The sequence below is a fragment of the Hydra viridissima genome, unplaced genomic scaffold (assembly GCF_058129835.1).
Source record: "Hydra viridissima isolate aposymbiotic clone 2 unplaced genomic scaffold, HvirCarnegie_v1 scaffold_12, whole genome shotgun sequence".
NCBI classification, from domain to species: domain Eukaryota; kingdom Metazoa; phylum Cnidaria; class Hydrozoa; order Anthoathecata; family Hydridae; genus Hydra; species Hydra viridissima.
In genome coordinates, this window is record NW_028324311.1 from 13283547 (window position 1) to 13301046 (window position 17500).

Genomic DNA, 17500 nt, shown 5'->3' on the forward strand with positions numbered 1-17500 from the left:
AAGTCTTGCTTTCCTTCTGATGACATATATGTTCCAGATAGAACAATCATTTCAGATGAAACTATCAAAGAATCAAAAAAAGCAGCGAGCTCTTTGTGTGAAGCATTTAGAGCAAGTCCACTGTCCTTTAAGATAAAGCAAGTTCACCAGCAGCTGAGGACAATTTTAAAGCCAAGTGAATATGTGACAACTCAACAAACTCGATCATTATTCTGTAGACAAGTAAATGAACTTGTATATTTACAAATACCCAAAGTAATTATGTTAAAAAATGTGACTTTTTTCTTTTCTGGGGACTTGAGATAAATATTTAGCAATTTCCTTTATCCTTCAAGTGTAATTTTTTAGATGGAGTAAGCAAAAAAGAACAGGAAGGTTGGCAACCACTTTTTGTGAAGAGGTTAACTTAACTGATGATATGATTGATGAAACTGTTGATATGAAAGATGCACCTGAAAACGAAGAAGATGATTTAAACAACGATATTCAGTTGATTGCAAAGGAGTTAGCAGCTGATTTTCAAATTGGTGATTGGATTATTGTTCCATACTTTATGCAATGATATCCTGCAATAATTAAGAATGTAAGAAGTTTTAACACTATAATATTGTATTTTTGTGTATTGAGATCTATTACAAAATTATTGGTTTATTAACCATATTAACTAATTTCAAGGAATATTTAGAAAGCAGCAATGATTAGACGTTACTTTACCTCAACCATTTGGTCAATGATAATGGAATATGTTTCTCGGATGGAATTGTCTGTTACACCTGGAAAGAACTGTTTCAAGTGGCCAACCAAAGAAAATATTCTCCAATGTTCGTCTCTTGACGTTTTTTGTAAGATTGATGCACCAACACCAACTAATGAAAGAGGTGATTATTCACTCTAAAAAGATGATATTGACAACGTGGAGATTCAGATCGGCCATTAATAAATTTATTATATTTTTTAGGTAATTCTTAGAAAACTGTATTTCCCATCAGTTTTAAACAGAAAAAACGATCTTGAAGTTTAATGGTTCTTTCTTTCATTGATAAAATTAAAAAAAAAAATTTTTTTCAAGTTCTCTTGTACATTTCCTTTATAAAAAAGTATCATGTTAAAATTTTTAATAGCAGTACTAATTAATAAGGCTGTAAAGTGGCCGTTGCTAAGTATAACTATACCGTTGCTAGGGTCTTTTTTTAGTTAAAAAATTGGCAAAATAAGGCTGCTTCTAGGACTTCTGTAGGCTTTTTATCACCCGTGCACATAGACTTTTTTTCAGATATTTGAAGATGCATATTTAAGGAAAATAAATAACTTATAGAGTTCATGGTGGACCTAAGGCCACGGTTGTTATGGGTAATCTATCAAAGCGCGTTGAACGCAAAAAGTGATTCTTGGCAGGTTACTTCTTCCCAGGTCCTTGCATGCACATGGTTTTTGTTCCAAAAAGTCATTGTATGTCTTAGTGTCTTTCAAAAACACCTAAAAAAACTACGTGCAAGTATTGGCCTTAAGAGATATTAGAGCTCAAAGTTAGGGTAAAATTTCAAATGTTGTGGTTTCGGACCACGATTTCTAGACAACTGAAAATGTAATCTTGTTGAATTTTTACTTTTACTGTAGAAATCTACCCAGATTAGTAAAAAATTAAAAAGAAATGTTTCTGTCATATTCATGTTGCTAAAACTACTCCTCAAAGTAGCAATTGCACTCCATGCGCAAAATTTTCTCAAAACGGGCCAAATTTTGGGACCCAATATCTCCGAAATTAATAAAAATTTTAGAAAAAAAAATTACCAGTGGCCTACTTTCATTGTCTTTTACAAAATATCTAAAAATGAGTGCAATTCGAAGACATCACTTCCAAAATTTGCTTATTTTGACTACAATTCTCAGACAATGGCTCTTAATGAAAGAGATTTTTGAACAAGACTTTTTCAAGCAATTTTTAGAACTATGTTATTACAGCTTTATAGAGTGCAAACGTTATTCAAAATTGTTATTATAAAAAGACAAACACTCCATGTGGTGAATAGTGCAAATTTAGAGCTTATGGAACATTCAAAGAAAACGACGAATAATTCTCTTGGGGTGCTCTCTGATTATTTTGTAACTGGATGACTTTTAGAAATCAATGTTATTTAGTCAGTTTAAATGATATTAAAAAAAAAATTAACAAAAACATTTGATAATTTTAGAAACAAGCAAAAACGTGATTTCACAACCGGTAAAATTGCAATTGCATTTTTACTGTAAAGACGCAATTTTAGAAGCTGATATTCAATAAATTTAAGCTAAAATACAAAATTAAAAAAAAAAAGAATATGAATTGCTTATTTAATCTTAAAATTTTATTTAAAGAATGAACAAAAAAAAAATATATAGTTACAAATCATGAAGGAGCATCGTAATTTATAAACTAAAATCTGGAATTTTTAACAATATTCTCAGATAATGTGGAAACTAACTCCAAGCATTTTAAAAATCTTTTTGTCTTTGTATTTTATTTTAAAAATCTTCTTGTCTTCTGGGCTTCCTTGTCTTCAATCTGTTAAGTAAACCAGACCATTCAGGTATTAAAAATAATGTTTTTATTATTATATGTTAAATTTATGTCACTGGTAGCCATAACGGATAACTGAACAGATTTTTAGAACAATATAACGGATATAAGTTGCTTTTGGTTGTAGATATGTAGCTGATAGTCCTATTTACATCCTACTTGATTGTATCATTCAACGCTCGTTTTTAAAATAAACTACTTTTATTATTGATTTACTGTTGAAAAATCCGGCAGCATTAAGTTTTGTACGCAAATTAAGTTAAACTTCGTGTACTTTCAACTTCCTGACGTTATGTCGTGGACAGCAATTAAAATATTTATTGTTAGCAGCACGTGATTACGCGTTATTAAGGCTTTCAAAAGATGTATCGAGTATTTTTAGCATGTTTCAAGTATTTTTAGGAACATCCAGTACAACACTGCATACTTTTCTTTCGCGTATCGTATCGTATCGATACAATACGCAATATTTTATCATCGATAATAAGATTTGATCGTATTTGTGCTTTTTTTAAGTGATCAATAACCGAGAAGTCTGATTACAGCATTCTGGTAACCTCTTAGCTACCGGCTCTCTTGCTTCTTGAGCGAAGATGATTTTCTTGCCAACTCTTAGGCAAATGAGGAATCTTCTCTTATTTAAATAGAAACTCTAAAATGCTAAGATGAAGATTTAGGCCACCTAGTTGAGCCAAAACTCACCTAATCCGCCGTCTTGCTTCTCAATAACTCCGTCATGAAAAAGCTCGTAACTTAGTTAAATCAAAGATATTTTTCAAAGATGTTTTTCCAAGATGCTTTTTTTACATTAGCACCTAAAATATCTTTTTTTAATCATAAAATTTCATAGATAAACATATATTTCTTCTATTTTACTAATAAATACACAACCAATTCAGAAATTTCAAAAGTATATAGTACTAAAAATTTCTTCTAAAAAATGTTTAAAAGTTTTTAAAAAAGCTTAGATATTCAAGCTTTGAGCTTCTTGTTCAATATTTCCGCATCTCTGTTCCCCTTGTCTACTGCAATGGGTGTCATTACAGCGACTTTTAAAAATATCTGCCAGTTTGTAAAACACTTTATGAAAAGTTATTGTAATCAAAATGAGAATAAAAAACTCGACTACGAGTGCTATAAACAAAACTGCAAGCGGGACCATCTTCTTTCCATTACCTCGATCTATAAAATAAAAAACTAATCAACAATCAGTTTAACTACTTGCGTCAAATACGGCTAACAGTAATCTTATAACCCAGAGATCTCGGAGTGTGAATTAATCACATATACAAACTTAATCGCTTGTAAAAAAAAAAATTTTAACTCGATTTTTTACTTGATAATTAAAGCTTGACAAAAAAAAATCATTCGCGGAGAAAAACCGTAGCACCAAAATTCAGATACCAGGATCCTTGAAAAAGTCTTATTTAAAACTGATTCTTGGAAAATTTGAAATTTTCAAAAATAATGAAAATTAAATTGATAATTACAATTAAAGAAAATGAACAAAAACTAAGAACACTTTCAAAGTTCTCAAAAATAAAATCTCCATTTTTAAAATTAAAACTAAGGTATTCACATGCCTCTCTTAAAACAATTTCTCCACATTTTTTTTGTTATTTTCCCGAGTTTTTTAAAGCCTTTCGAACTCCTTAATTATCAGTGTTTATTTGTCAACTTTTTATTTACTTAGTGTCCAGAAGTCTGCTTGTTCCATATGCCTTTGTGGTAATTGTCACTATTTGATCAGCTTTCTTCGTGATACGTCTACATGAAATGCTTTTTCGTAAGGCGCTTTCTTTCATAGTTCATAAATTTTAAACATTTTCGAGTCAATAAAACAACAAATAGCATAGCCTTCCTAAATTGCTTAGTGCGATAAACTTTTAAAAGTATAAATTTTCAAAATTCAAAAAACAAAAAAATTTGTTACCGTTGACATTCGTGTCTGTTTTAATTTTGGAGTTGCAATCTGGTATGCAATTGCAGTTTATTTCGTCCAAACTGAAATACGAACATAATAAAAATTATTTCTTTTTTTCCAAACCTAAGAATAGTTTTGATTTATTTTGTCCCAAACCAATTAACAAAATGTGTCCCAAACCAATACGATTATTGTTTCTATACGAATAAAAAGAATGAGAGAGAAACCAAATAAATGCTTGTCATTTGTCTCGGAAAATCTCTTGAGAGATGTTTTTTCTCGCACAGATTTTATTGGATTTTGTTGGTATCCTTCAAAATTCTGAACTTGGATCAAAGGTAAGCAGACATTTTCGAGTTGCTATAGAAACTAACAGACTGGATTTACTCGAATTAAATTTTCCTTAAATTTAATAGGAAAGAAAAAAAAACTAAACCTAAATCCGCTTTCACATTGAAATTTTACTTTCTGACCCTTGTTTCCACTAACAGACTGGATTTACTCGAATTAAATTTTCCTTAAATTTAATAGGAAAGAAAAAAAAACTAAACCTAAATCCGCTTTCACATTGAAATTTTACTTTCTGACCCTTGTTTCCACACACGCTCGCCATATCGCACCTTGTATGATTGCTGAATATACTTTCTCGTGAGGAATTGTTGTGCGCTGATTTTAGCATAACCACAACACTTTGCTCTGCAGTTGGAACGCACATAAGTAAGTTACTTGCAGACTCCGAGCGACCAGAGCATTTATACAGTTCAACATAATATGGGTTATAGTCTTCTAAACCTGACGAAGTGCGTTGTAAATATTGTCGAGGCTTGCAAGAAGTATCGCCAAACGCTTGCTTCGTAACATACCCTAAATGTAAGAAAAGAATCAGTTGAAGTGCGTTAAAGTTTCCAAAAGTTTTTTTTAAAGTTTTTTTTTTTTTACAGTATTATTTTAGTTTTTTTAATTCTACCGTTGCTTTAAATATTTAAGTGTTTCAAATGTCTGTAGATGTTAACAAGTCGGTCACGTAAAATTACATGGTATAAAATAAATAATTATAACAGCTTTTGTTATGTTTACGTTAACAACTTTTTGTTGCTAGCGAATAACAATGTTCAAGCAATATACACGCAACAAATGTTTAATCAACAGAGAAAAAAAAACAAAAATTTCTTACCACAAAAACAGCAAACGAAACAAATGTACGTTTTTTTATTCATGCTTAATTCAGAGGTGCTAATAGATTGTATCGCTTTGATTTTCAAAGCAACTGGCCAAGTTTTATCATTCGTTGATACTTTTAAGTAACAATAAGCCGGGTTTAGAGATAAAATTGCTTTAAGCATTTTAATATTTCCGAACTGAAGTTTTTTAATTGATTCATATTTTAAATTCTTTAAAATGGTGTAGCTCAATAGAGTTTTAAATCTTCAATGAAAAATATACTTAGATAAGATGTCATAAAGAGTCGAGTTTGACGAGGTTTCATATTCATTTCTAAACTAAAATATAGATAAAAACTAACATGACATCCCTCAAAGGATGTTAAGCCCTAAGGCAACTATCATCGTTTGGGTAGTTCGAGGTATGAAACTGCTGATGATCGACTTAAATCTGTTTCGTTTTAAACAAAAATAATTCGGAGTCAGTTAAAAATAAGATGCAATAAATATTGCCGCGCATAAAAGATAAATGAAATAGAAATGCGTAAACTAATAATATTTTATCTTAAGCTTATGCTAGAGCATATAGAATGGCAAAGGCGACCATGACTCAGTAAAGGATTTTTCTTTAAATTCAAACTGGAATTAAAATTAAAAAAAAAAAAAATTGTTTAAAAATTTTGTCCTGTATATTCGGAACCCTTTTTTGTCGCTTCGGAATAAATAGAGTAAAAAAAAAAAATATTCAAGACCTGCATATTTTAAGCTTCGTAGCGTCACAGATAAAAAAACAAAAAAAAACACTACCAATTAATGGGAGGTACATATTTTACAAACGTCAAAGGTTTGGTGCCCACTCTCGTATATGAAGCTACTCCATTAAACTTTATGCTCAATAAGTTTTTAAAAGATTTTTTGTTAAGTGGTTTACAATTATACAATTAACTAAAATTAACTTTTCCACCATCCTTTTTTTTTTTTTTTTTTTTTTTTTTCATTTTCTTTTTTAATGTAATGAGCTTTAAAATAGGGTTTCACCGAATAAAATTTTTTCAAAGATATTTTTTCGATATTCAAGCTTTTCACTTTTTTCTCGCTTGTACCTGTTTGAAATGTTTTTTTTACAATATGGCCGTGCAGCGCAATAAATTTCCTAATCAAATTATTTTGCTTAGATATTGGCATCTTTAAAAAAAATTATCATGTCTGAAAGGAAGGAAATAAAACAAATGTTTACGATTAGTTATTAACCCTTTAGTGTCAATTATTGTTTCGTAGAAAAAAAAATTATTGAATAAGCAATATTACAAAATCCTAGCTCAGTTGTAAGCAAACCATTCTATTTCAATTACTAGCATGAATGAAAATCACGTAACTTTTTTTTTTTTATAGAAAATCCCATTCAAATGTGGAGAAAAAGAGAATAATTTTAATATTCAGATTAATTTTTTATGCATGTCGTTTATCATTGAACCATCAAAGAAATAATCTTGATAATTTATAATCTTATTTTTGAAGACATGACCTTTTTTGAGTTCAATTTTGAAAATATATTTGAGAAAAGAAAAAATCAAAACATAATCTTATTAAAACAAAAATTTTCGAGAGTATTAATGCACGCTTGAAGTATTATAGAAATTTTAACATAATCTAAATAAAAACAGAATTATTCGTGAGTATTAATGCACGCTTGAAGTATTATAGAAATTTTAACATAATCTAAATAAAAACAGAATTATTCGTGAGTATTAATGCACACTTGAAGTATTGTAGAAATTTTAACATAATCTAAATAAAAACAGAATTATTCGTGAGTATTAATGCACACTTGAAGTATTATAGAAATTTTAATACAATGTCAAAACATCATTAAATGATTTATTTTATTTCTGATTAAAATTTTATTGCGGAAATTAACTAAAAGGAAATTAAACGTGGATTTGTAGATCGAGCAGAATTGTCTATTTTCTTTTAAATGTAAAAATCTAAACACGTTGAGAAGCATTTTGTAATTGTTTTGAATGTCGATTAATATACCTGATTAAATAAAACAGAAATTATTGACTGGAAAAATTACTATTTCTTTAATATTATCAATATTTTTGTTAGGTACTGTCACTTTATATTTGAACATTGCTCACTTCCACTAACTACATTTTGAAAAACTGAGTTTGATATTACATACAAATATATTGTAAACATAAATAACTTTCAAATTAACTGTACCGGAACATAAGAAGATTTACGCAACGAACGAAAATAGATTATGTAACATGTGACAGTTTTTTAAAAAGATAAATATAACAATGTGTCATAAAAGTATTGCTAAGGAAAGAATCTCCATTGAGTATAATTTAAATTTGATTAAAATGAAGAACCGGCGTTTTGTTTATTCTGTTTATAGCGAATAATAACTAGTAAATTTCAAACTTCTAAATCAGTTACTTGAAATGAATCAAATTTAAAATAGTTTAGATAACTAGACACACAAAGATGTAAAACCACGGAAAAAAAAATTGCGATGCCTTACGTACCTTTTATTATTTTGCTTCAAACATTTTGGTTTTTTAATTGCATAAAGAGTTCTATTTTAATAATCTTAATAAAATTCGACTTATCTTAAAAAAGACAGTTGATTGTAATTTATTTGTTATTATTAGTTATAAACGGAAAAAACGAAACACCAATTCTTTATTTAAACAAGTTAAAAAACGGATGGTCAGTTAATATGCTTTCACTTCAAAACTTTACAATTTTGTAGTTTTACAATTTTATAGAGTAGAGAAAAACTAGACCCAGCCATCATGAGTATTTTGAATTAAAATCAAATCCAGTTAAATTTACTGAATCTGTCTTTTGTCATGCCTAGGATCATCTTTTTTTTAAACAATGATCACGAAGATCTCCTCGTAATTAAGCTTCAACAAAATAAAAGAATCTGATCAATTGATTATCCAATGATATTGCAGCAGCAATATTTTATTTATAACAGATGTTAATTTTAGATGATAATTAAGTAATAAAGGAAAACAAATTAATTTTAAGATAACAAAAATAAAATTACGTTAACTTTTGTTGCCCAAAATTTGATGATTCCTTAAGGTCGTGTTAAAATCTCGACGAAAGATAATTTAAAACTTGTTTAAAAAACACAAAAGATTTGGATACGTGAAAAATCCCCCAACATCAGGAGCAAAGCGCAAAACAACACCCAGAATTGATCGACAAATTGTGAAGATGGTGTAGAAAAACTAATTTTTGTCAGCACCAAAACCGTAAAACCTTCTTGAAAAGAAATTGGAATTCAAGTGAGTCTGTTTGTTATTCGAAATTTATTGAAAGAGAGGGGATTTAAAGCAAGAGTTCTGCTCATGAAACCATTCCTTACAAAAACCAATCAAGAGTAAAGATTCTCATTTGTTAGGCAATATGTAAACATGTTATGATTGTAAATCCTGACGAATCAAAATTTAGTCTTGTGAAGTCCAAACTCAGTTGCATTTGAGGAACAGAGAAATTTGGTGGAGGCAATGTTATGGTGTGGGGATCGATGACTTGGAATGGAACAGGAGAAAGCTGAAAGGAAGCTGATGTTTGTTGATGGAATTATAGACTCTGTCTGCGAATGGGAAAACATTTCATCTTCAAACAAGGCAACGAACCCAAGCATATGTCAAAGATAGCGAAAGAGTTTTTGATCCAGAAGCAGGTTGAGTTACTTGAATGGCCGGCTCAAAATTTCAAAGCAGATCTCAATCCAATTGAACACCTTTGGGGTATTCTGGATCAAAAAGCCGGCGATCGATATATTAAAAAGAAAGAGAGCTGAAGATTTTACTTCAAGAAGCTTGGGCTCAAATTGATTCAGATACGTCAAAGAAGTTAGTTGAATCAATGTAAAAGTCAACTGTAGCCCAACTCGATAATAAAAAGTCATAAAAGTTGAAAAAATTGGAGAAAACTTTGATCTCCAGATGAAAGATTTGTTCGAGATGAAAATATTGTTCGGATGAAAACTTGAAAATTTGTTTGAACGTTTCCTTTTGGGCAAGTTTTGGACAAAGAAAGTGAATTAACATAATTTTATTTTTATTCTTTGAAATCTTTGATCAAATTTTTCTTTCAGAATAATCATAAAAGTTTTCTTCAAAAACTTAATATTTTTTTCTGAAAAAAACTCGCCAAAGTTTGTTTTTCATAAATTTTTTTTGTTCGGATACTTATCTCTTTAACTGTAAATATATTTAGATTGAAAGACATGCTTGACTTTTTTATTCAGTTTGGTTTAAATTAATAAAGAGTGAATATAAATATAAATATAAATATAAATATAAATATATATATATATATATATATATATATATATATATATATATATATATATATATATATATATATATATATATATATATATATATATATATATAGGGTATATATATAGGGTTGGTGCAGCTAATAAAGAGGCATTCTAAAGAATTATGTTTAATTTTTCTAAACGATGAATGCAAACTATACAAAGTTAGTTTTTAATTATAAGCTGCTACAATTCCTTTAAAAACAGATGAGTTTTGTTAATTGAAGAACTATAACAGATGAGGTAGTTGCCAAATAAATATTATTTTGGAGTAATCCATATTGCAAGCAAGTGTTTGTAAATGGACATGCCTCGTTTGCAATATGGACATAGATGTCCAAATAAAATCCATTAATGAAATCTATCAAGCATAAATAAATGTAAACAGATTACAGCACCTTATTAAAACTACATAGCGCAGGCGCAGATCTAAGGGGTGGCTATTATGGCAATCCCCACATAGTTTAAATTTAACGGCAGCCACGTTAGCTTTGGGTTTTTTCGCTCAAGGAATATTCCTAAAAACTTTGATTTGTCTGCCGTAATTTACGGATTTGGCTATAAAGATTCCTGACATGGCCATAACGGTTCTTGTTATACGTTACCGACGTTTTATTCAATCAATAAATGCTGTGAAAAAATATTAAAATATCGATCTTTAATCGAAGTTTCAACCTGGAAAATAAAATTTGGCCACACAGTTACAAACTCCTGTATCCGCGCCTATAGCCATGTATCATTTGTATCATTTGTGATACAAAAATCAAACAAAAAAATGACTTTTACGTGATTAAGTAGCGTTAATACAGTTACCAAATGTAAATGTATTATCATCTTTGACAATCCCATATTCTTCAGCACAGCTCTCATAAAAACATTGTTTACAAGAGACACATTGCAACCATTCTTCAGATTTCGTTAGATTAATTTTTATTTCATTAGTAACTCCTCATCCGCTTCAACGAGTATGATTCCTAATTTTCCCACACATGCGTTTTATTCCTTAGTAGTCCACATACTCTATTTATACTGCAGTTCGCATACTTTTTTTTACTGTAGTTCTATGTTCTATCGTCCAACAGCTTTCATTAGGAAATATTGGCTTAAATTTTCCCAATCTTCTTTTCTCTGACCTCAACTCTCATTATTTTGCAATACTCTTTTTTTAGCCTTTGCCTTCTTAGCATTAGATAACTCGATCTTAAATGAGCTAGAAGTCAGTATCTCCAAGTGACCTATCTTTATTTTTTCTCAATAGCATTTGATTATTTGCCGATTTCTAAGGAATCAGCAAAAAAGAAGTTGTACATAGTCACTTTGGTTGAAATACTTTGTGCAGTGTTAAAAAATCATGTAGGTGTAGCCACTGGCACTGGAGGTTCACCATTAGTAGCAGACATAAAATCTTCCACTGAAATAGCATAACAATTGAATGGGTGAATGACTGTTTTCATAAATCCAATCACTGCTACTTGTATATTTGCTATCTTGCCAAATGCGATTGCAAAGAGTTTAGGAACATCATTCTCAGTGCATACCTGTCGCGTTTTTGAAAAGATACCTAATCTCCTCCTCATAACTAGAATTCAAGCTGCGAAAAATAGAAACATCAAGTGGTTGCAGTCTGTGAGTACAATTACTAGGAAATGTTAAGGTATTGACACTATTTTCCGTTGCAAGATGAATCAAGTCTAGATTCCTGGTGTGACTAGTGTAGCCACTCATTAATAACAAAACTGGATCTGGTCTAGTCTTTGGTTATACAAATGAAGTAAAGTGCTTGAACCATTCGGTATATAATTCCTCATTTATCCAACAAGTTGGTGAACAAACCAAAAATTTAATCCAAGTACTAAATCCCTTTTATCTTATTTTTTAACGTGGAAACACAAAATTGTGAACACAATTGGACATACTTTTCATAAACTTTAAACAACATCGGAAAAAGTTGTAGCCATTTTAGTATTACTAACAAAGTTTTAAACACCAGGAAATTGTTCGCTCTGCTTTTATAATAAAGGTTCTAAATTGTTAAAACTTTGCAAAAAAAAGTTGTTAAATTTCATCTTCAAAGTTATTAACGCGAAGCTAATTTACATTTTGACCATTTTAGTATTTCTAATGAAACTTTAAATAACCAGTGTAAACTCCGGTGCATTATAAAATTTTTCCACTCACGTTTTTTTACTCCCTGTTAAAAGTATTAAATCATATTAAACTTATTATCTTTTTTAGAATTATATTCCCCAATTAAAACTACATCGACTGAAACAACATAAAATTATTTAAAACTCATGAACTAAATTCATAAGCAAAAGATTTTTAACTGTACATCACAACAACACAAGTGAATTCCAGCTGAGTTTTATAGAAATATAAAATACTTATTTAATAAATAGAGCCTTAAACTGCATGACCAGATCATCCACTTTGCTTTCACTCTGAATGACTAGATCATCCACTTTGTTTTCGCTGTATATTTACTCTGTACTTGGTTATCTTCCCCCATAAATGAAGCACATCCAATTATTTCAAAAATCAAATTAATTTTCGTGTAGCCGCTCTTGTTTGTGAGATTTTTCAAGCTACATGCATTTAAGCTGATGCTGCATATTAAGTCAGTCTCAACTAACACATTAATCTTTTTTTTTTCTGAATTAAAACAATGGCTGTAAATATAAAACAATGTATTCTTAAATTGTGTTGTCTCATTGCGATATGGTCCAGAGAAAAAAGATCTACTCTTAAATTCAAGATATCCATGATTTGACGGTGACCATTACCGGTATAAACTCAGCACACCGGGACAAGTGGTTATATCCAACACTGTCTTCTGAGCAATGGCCTCATCACACTCTAATCAGTCACCAGTGTCATAACAATCTCTCGAAAGAGTCTTCTGAGATTTTTACATCTTGTGTGAAAAAAGAAAAAAAAAACCACTCATACCTGATCCAAATATTACATTTTTTTGTACTTGTGAAAAAAATTTACTTCTCATCTTTCCTCTGAAGAGAATATAGTTTACTGTAATAATGTTTAAGGTATTATACAAAAGATGGGTTTACAAAAAATATAAACCAAGCCTCTTTTTATTGATAGTAATAAAAAAAAAGTTTAAAGTGTGTACTGTGACTCAACAGAAATGAGTATGGCTCTATATCTATAGGAAATTCAACTTCTATAAAAGAAGAACGTAAAAATATTTCTTTGGTGTTGGAAAGACTTAATTATAAAGAGCATTGAATTGCTTCTCTATTGCTTTTCAAGAAACCGCAATCTTTAAAAGATTTAAGGTATTGACAAAATACAACGTGGTCGCGTAAAACATTTAGCTGCAAAATATATTTTTATATAGGGAGTAAAAATCTCAAAATGATAGTAAAAATTTAAATGGGATTTTTACTGGAGAATAAAATACAGAAACTGTCTGTTTTCCATTTAACTCCGCAGTATTTTCATCTACGGAAAGTTAAGATTTGATAATTAGTCTTTCCGAGAATTGGACTTGTTTGGGTCAGTTAACGCAAGCTAAATTTTTAGTTCATTATTTTACATTCAGAGGATAGGAAAGGGTTAATGTATATTTCGTGTTTTTAAGAAATGATGCACGAAAAAGACATCCTAAAAAAATTTATTACAATAAATTCAAATAGTTTAATTAAATTTTATAGAAGCGTAAAATGGCAATAGAAAAAGATATTAGCGACAATAAGCAATCAAAGGTAAAATAAATAATACATGTATATTCACATGCATACCTGTACAAATATGCAAATAAAAAAACAATGAGAAGTTAACGATTTAGGTTTCGTAATACTTTAGACTTGATATTTTATAGAATCGATGGTTTCAAATTCTCTTTTTATTATACAGCCATCATGCATAATCACTCATTCTGAAACAGTAATTGATAATATTTTCTTGAAATAGTAAGCACATTGTTTTGAAGTCAAGATGCTCTGGTACACAGCTTATTGGCAGCAAAATTATGTAAAGAGAAATCTTTGCTCTTTGAAATTACATTAGAGGAATTGGATCTTTTTTAAGAGGTCTCATGCAAAACCATAGATGCAAATAGGAGAAATGTCAGGGGCTTTTTAGAAAAAAAATATTCCAAGTATTTAGTAATTTTAATGATTGTTTAAATTAAAATTTAAAATCAAAAAGATATTCAATATTCAATTATTTGTTATCAAAGAACAGTGTTTTTAGGAGATAACACACAATTTAGTTTCACTGGAGTAATTTACCAATATGGTTAAAGTAATTATTGTTGGTGCAGGAATTATGGGTATGTCAACTGCATATCATTTAAAACAGTCATTTCCAGAAATAGATGTTACTGTCTATGCAAAGGATTTCAGCCCTAATCTCACAAGTGACGGAGCTGCAGGGTTGTGGGAACCTTTTATACCTGGTGAAACACCAGTAGAACTTGTTTTGTAAGTATAGCAATATTTAGGATAACAAAATCTCATGAATGATAAAATATTATTTCACTTTCCCTAGTAATTAGTAACAATAAGATATTTTTTCAAAGGTTATGACAGTTTCAATACAAATAAGAAGACTTGAGTAACTGACAAGATTTTTTAACAATTAAATATTGCTTTGTTAATTATTGTTCTTGATAATGTTAGTCATGTAAGCTGAATTTTATTTAAAGTAAATGGTGTAAATCAACCTATGATTATGTTCTGAATGAAATTCGCACAAATCCTGACTCAGGGAAGCATGGTTTTATGACATGCCAGGGTTATAATTGTAGTATCGATACTCCTTTTGAGGTAAGTTTTTTTCTGTTATGCAAATTGAATTAAATTTAATTTTTCTAACCACTTGATGTCGTTTGTAGAAAAATCTTCTGGGTTATTTGTTGTCTAGTTAAAAACTGGACATAAATCTTTAGTTGTGAAATTAAAAAACTGAATTAACTTACTGTGAACTTCTGGGTGTTTTGTTGGGAAACTACTGTTTCTATGATTGTGAAAATTGTAGCAACAAGCATTTATAGCAATTATTTTGTAGACATTAAATAACTATTCTTCTCCAATCTTTTAACTGTGGTAATTGATATTTACTGTGGTAATAGATGTTATTTTTTTACTGTGGTAATAGAAATCAACAAACCCTTATATCAGTTACTTTACAGCATCAAATCTCTTGCCTTTTTTTTATTATATTTTAAAACATTTAAAAAAATAAGTTTTTTAAAAAATTGTTATTCTAAAATTTCACATGTGTCAGATGTTTTAGTAACCTTGATATTTTTTTTTTTTTTTTTTGAAAATTAGAGATCTTTTTTTTAGCTTCCCTATTGGTCAAGTATCCCATTAGATTATCATATTTTGGATGACCATGATGTGGCAAGAAGATTTCCATCATGGATTAAGTACATATTTTTATTCTAATATCAATAAAGCCTGTGTGCTATGTAAAGCTCAATTTTTATGAATTTCAGTTCATAAAAAGCAAATTATCTTATGATTTACTTTTCTAAAAACTTTTTTAGTTTGCTTTCTTGTTTTATAATAGAAATATTTTATTAAAATGTTTACAAAGTTCACAACACAGAGATGTATCAATTTTTGTTACTGTAAAGAAACATTTTAAATGAGTTTTTTTCTCATGTTGTGCAGATCTGCTTCATGTTTCACATCAGTGTTCATTGAAGGAAAGAAATATTTGCCATTTCTCACTAAAAAGTAAATATGTATATGTGCTCTGTATTTTTACTTCAATTTTAATTGCCCAGGATTTTGATAAAGTAGCAACAATATTTAACGGGAGCTTGGTATACAATATCCTTTGATGAACAATTTATTTAATGTAAATTTATTATTAATTTTTTTTACAGTCTTTTTTTCTTTCCTATACATTTTTAATTTATTTTTTTAGATTTACTGAACTAGGAGGTAAGATATATCAAAGAGAAATTCAAACATTTGATGAGGTAAAGAGATCATTGTTTTCTCCTATTATTTGTTTAACATATTACATTTGGATTAAGTTTTTTTATGTTTATTTTCAAGCATTTTGTGTTTTTTACATTTATTGTTATCATTATTTTTATTATTATTATTATTATTATTTATATTATTATTATTATTATTAATATTATTATTATTATTATTATTATTATTAATATTGTTAGCATTATTAACATTATTGTTATTATTATTATTATTATTATTATTATTATTATTATTATTATTATTATTATTATTATTATTAATATTATTATTATTATTATTATTATTATTATTATTATTATTATTATTATTATTATTATTATTATTATTATTATTATTGTTATTATTATTATTATTATTATTGTTATTATTATTATTATTATTATTATTATTATTAATATTATTGTTATTATTATTATTATTATTATTATTATTATTATTATTATTATTATTATTATTATTATTATTATTATTATTATTATTATTATTATTATTATTAATATTATTGTTATTATTATTATTATTATTATTATTATTATTATTATTATTATTATTATTATTATTATTATTATTATTATTATTATTATTGTTATTATTATTATTATTATTATTGTTATTATTATTATTATTATTATTATTATTATTATTATTATTATTATTATTATTATTAATATTATTATTATTAACATTATTGTTATTGTTATTATTATTATTATTATTATTATTATTATTATTATTATTATTATTATTATTATTATTATTAGTATTATTATTATTATTAGTATTATTATTATTATTATTATTATTAGTATTATTATTATTATTATTATTATTATTATTATTATTATTATTATTATTATTATTATTATTATTATTATTATTATTATTATTATTAATATTGTTAGTATTATTAACATTATTGTTATTATTATTATTATTATTATTATTATTATTATTATTATTATTATTATTATTATTATTATTATTATTGTTATTATTATTATTATTATTGTTATTATTATTATTATTATTATTATTATTATTATTATTATTATTATTATTATTATTATTATTATTATTATTAATATTATTGTTATTATTATTATTATTATTATTATTATTGTTATTATTATTATTATTATTATTATTATTATTATTATTAATATTATTGTTATTATTATTATTGTTATTATTATTATTATTATTATTATTATTAATATTATTGTTATTATTATTATTATTATTATTATTATTATTATTATTATTATTATTATTATTATTATTATTATTATTATTATTATTATTATTATTATTAATATTATTGTTATTATTATTATTATTATTATTATTATTATTATTATTATTATTATTATTATTATTATTATTATTATTATTAATATTATTATTATTAACATTATTGTTATTGTTATTATTATTATTATTATTATTATTATTATTATTAGTATTATTATTAGTATTATTATTATTATTAGTATTATTATTATTATTATTATTATTAGTATTATTATT

The 17500-nt window shown here is 27.0% G+C and overlaps 2 protein-coding genes and 1 long non-coding RNA gene across 8 annotated transcripts in view; 2 read left to right on the forward strand and 1 right to left on the reverse strand.

Annotated features, from left to right (window-relative positions):
• LOC149881361 (uncharacterized) overlaps positions 1-1015 on the forward strand; it is a 1688-nt gene extending 673 nt beyond the window's left edge. Inside the window, exons 1-3 of one of the 4 annotated variants that reach the window (XR_016445929.1) lie at positions 1-255; positions 336-583; positions 676-1015. The exon at positions 1-255 is cut by the window's left edge and continues 673 nt beyond it. This is a non-coding gene — a long non-coding RNA (uncharacterized LOC149881361). The remainder of the gene's footprint in view (positions 256-335; positions 584-675) is intronic. The other 3 variants (XR_016445928.1, XR_016445930.1, XR_016445927.1) reach the window with 3 other exon arrangements.
• Positions 1016-3399: 2384 nt separating this feature from the next.
• LOC145194519 (uncharacterized) lies at positions 3400-5839 on the reverse strand. Its single transcript, XM_090069654.1, has 4 exons — positions 5656-5839; positions 5033-5345; positions 4491-4561; positions 3400-3739 (listed from the first exon to the last, which is right to left on the reverse strand). Exons 1-4 carry the CDS (start codon positions 5822-5824, stop codon positions 3522-3524), a joined length of 771 nt encoding a protein of 256 aa, XP_089925780.1. The 5' UTR covers positions 5825-5839; the 3' UTR covers positions 3400-3521.
• Positions 5840-13477: 7638 nt separating this feature from the next.
• The window catches only part of LOC149881362 (D-amino acid oxidase-like), a 21735-nt gene continuing 17712 nt past the window's right edge, over positions 13478-17500 (forward strand). Inside the window, exons 1-6 of one of the 3 annotated variants that reach the window (XM_090069115.1) lie at positions 13478-13720; positions 14211-14440; positions 14665-14785; positions 15308-15390; positions 15638-15703; positions 15897-15951. In XM_090069115.1, the coding sequence (XP_089925241.1) occupies positions 14253-14440; positions 14665-14785; positions 15308-15390; positions 15638-15703; positions 15897-15951 (513 nt within the window). In that variant the 5' untranslated portion in view covers positions 13478-13720; positions 14211-14252. Of the gene's footprint in view, positions 13721-13741; positions 14441-14664; positions 14786-15307; positions 15391-15637; positions 15704-15896; positions 15952-17500 lie in introns of those variants that run through there. The other 2 variants (XR_016445731.1, XR_016445730.1) reach the window with 2 other exon arrangements.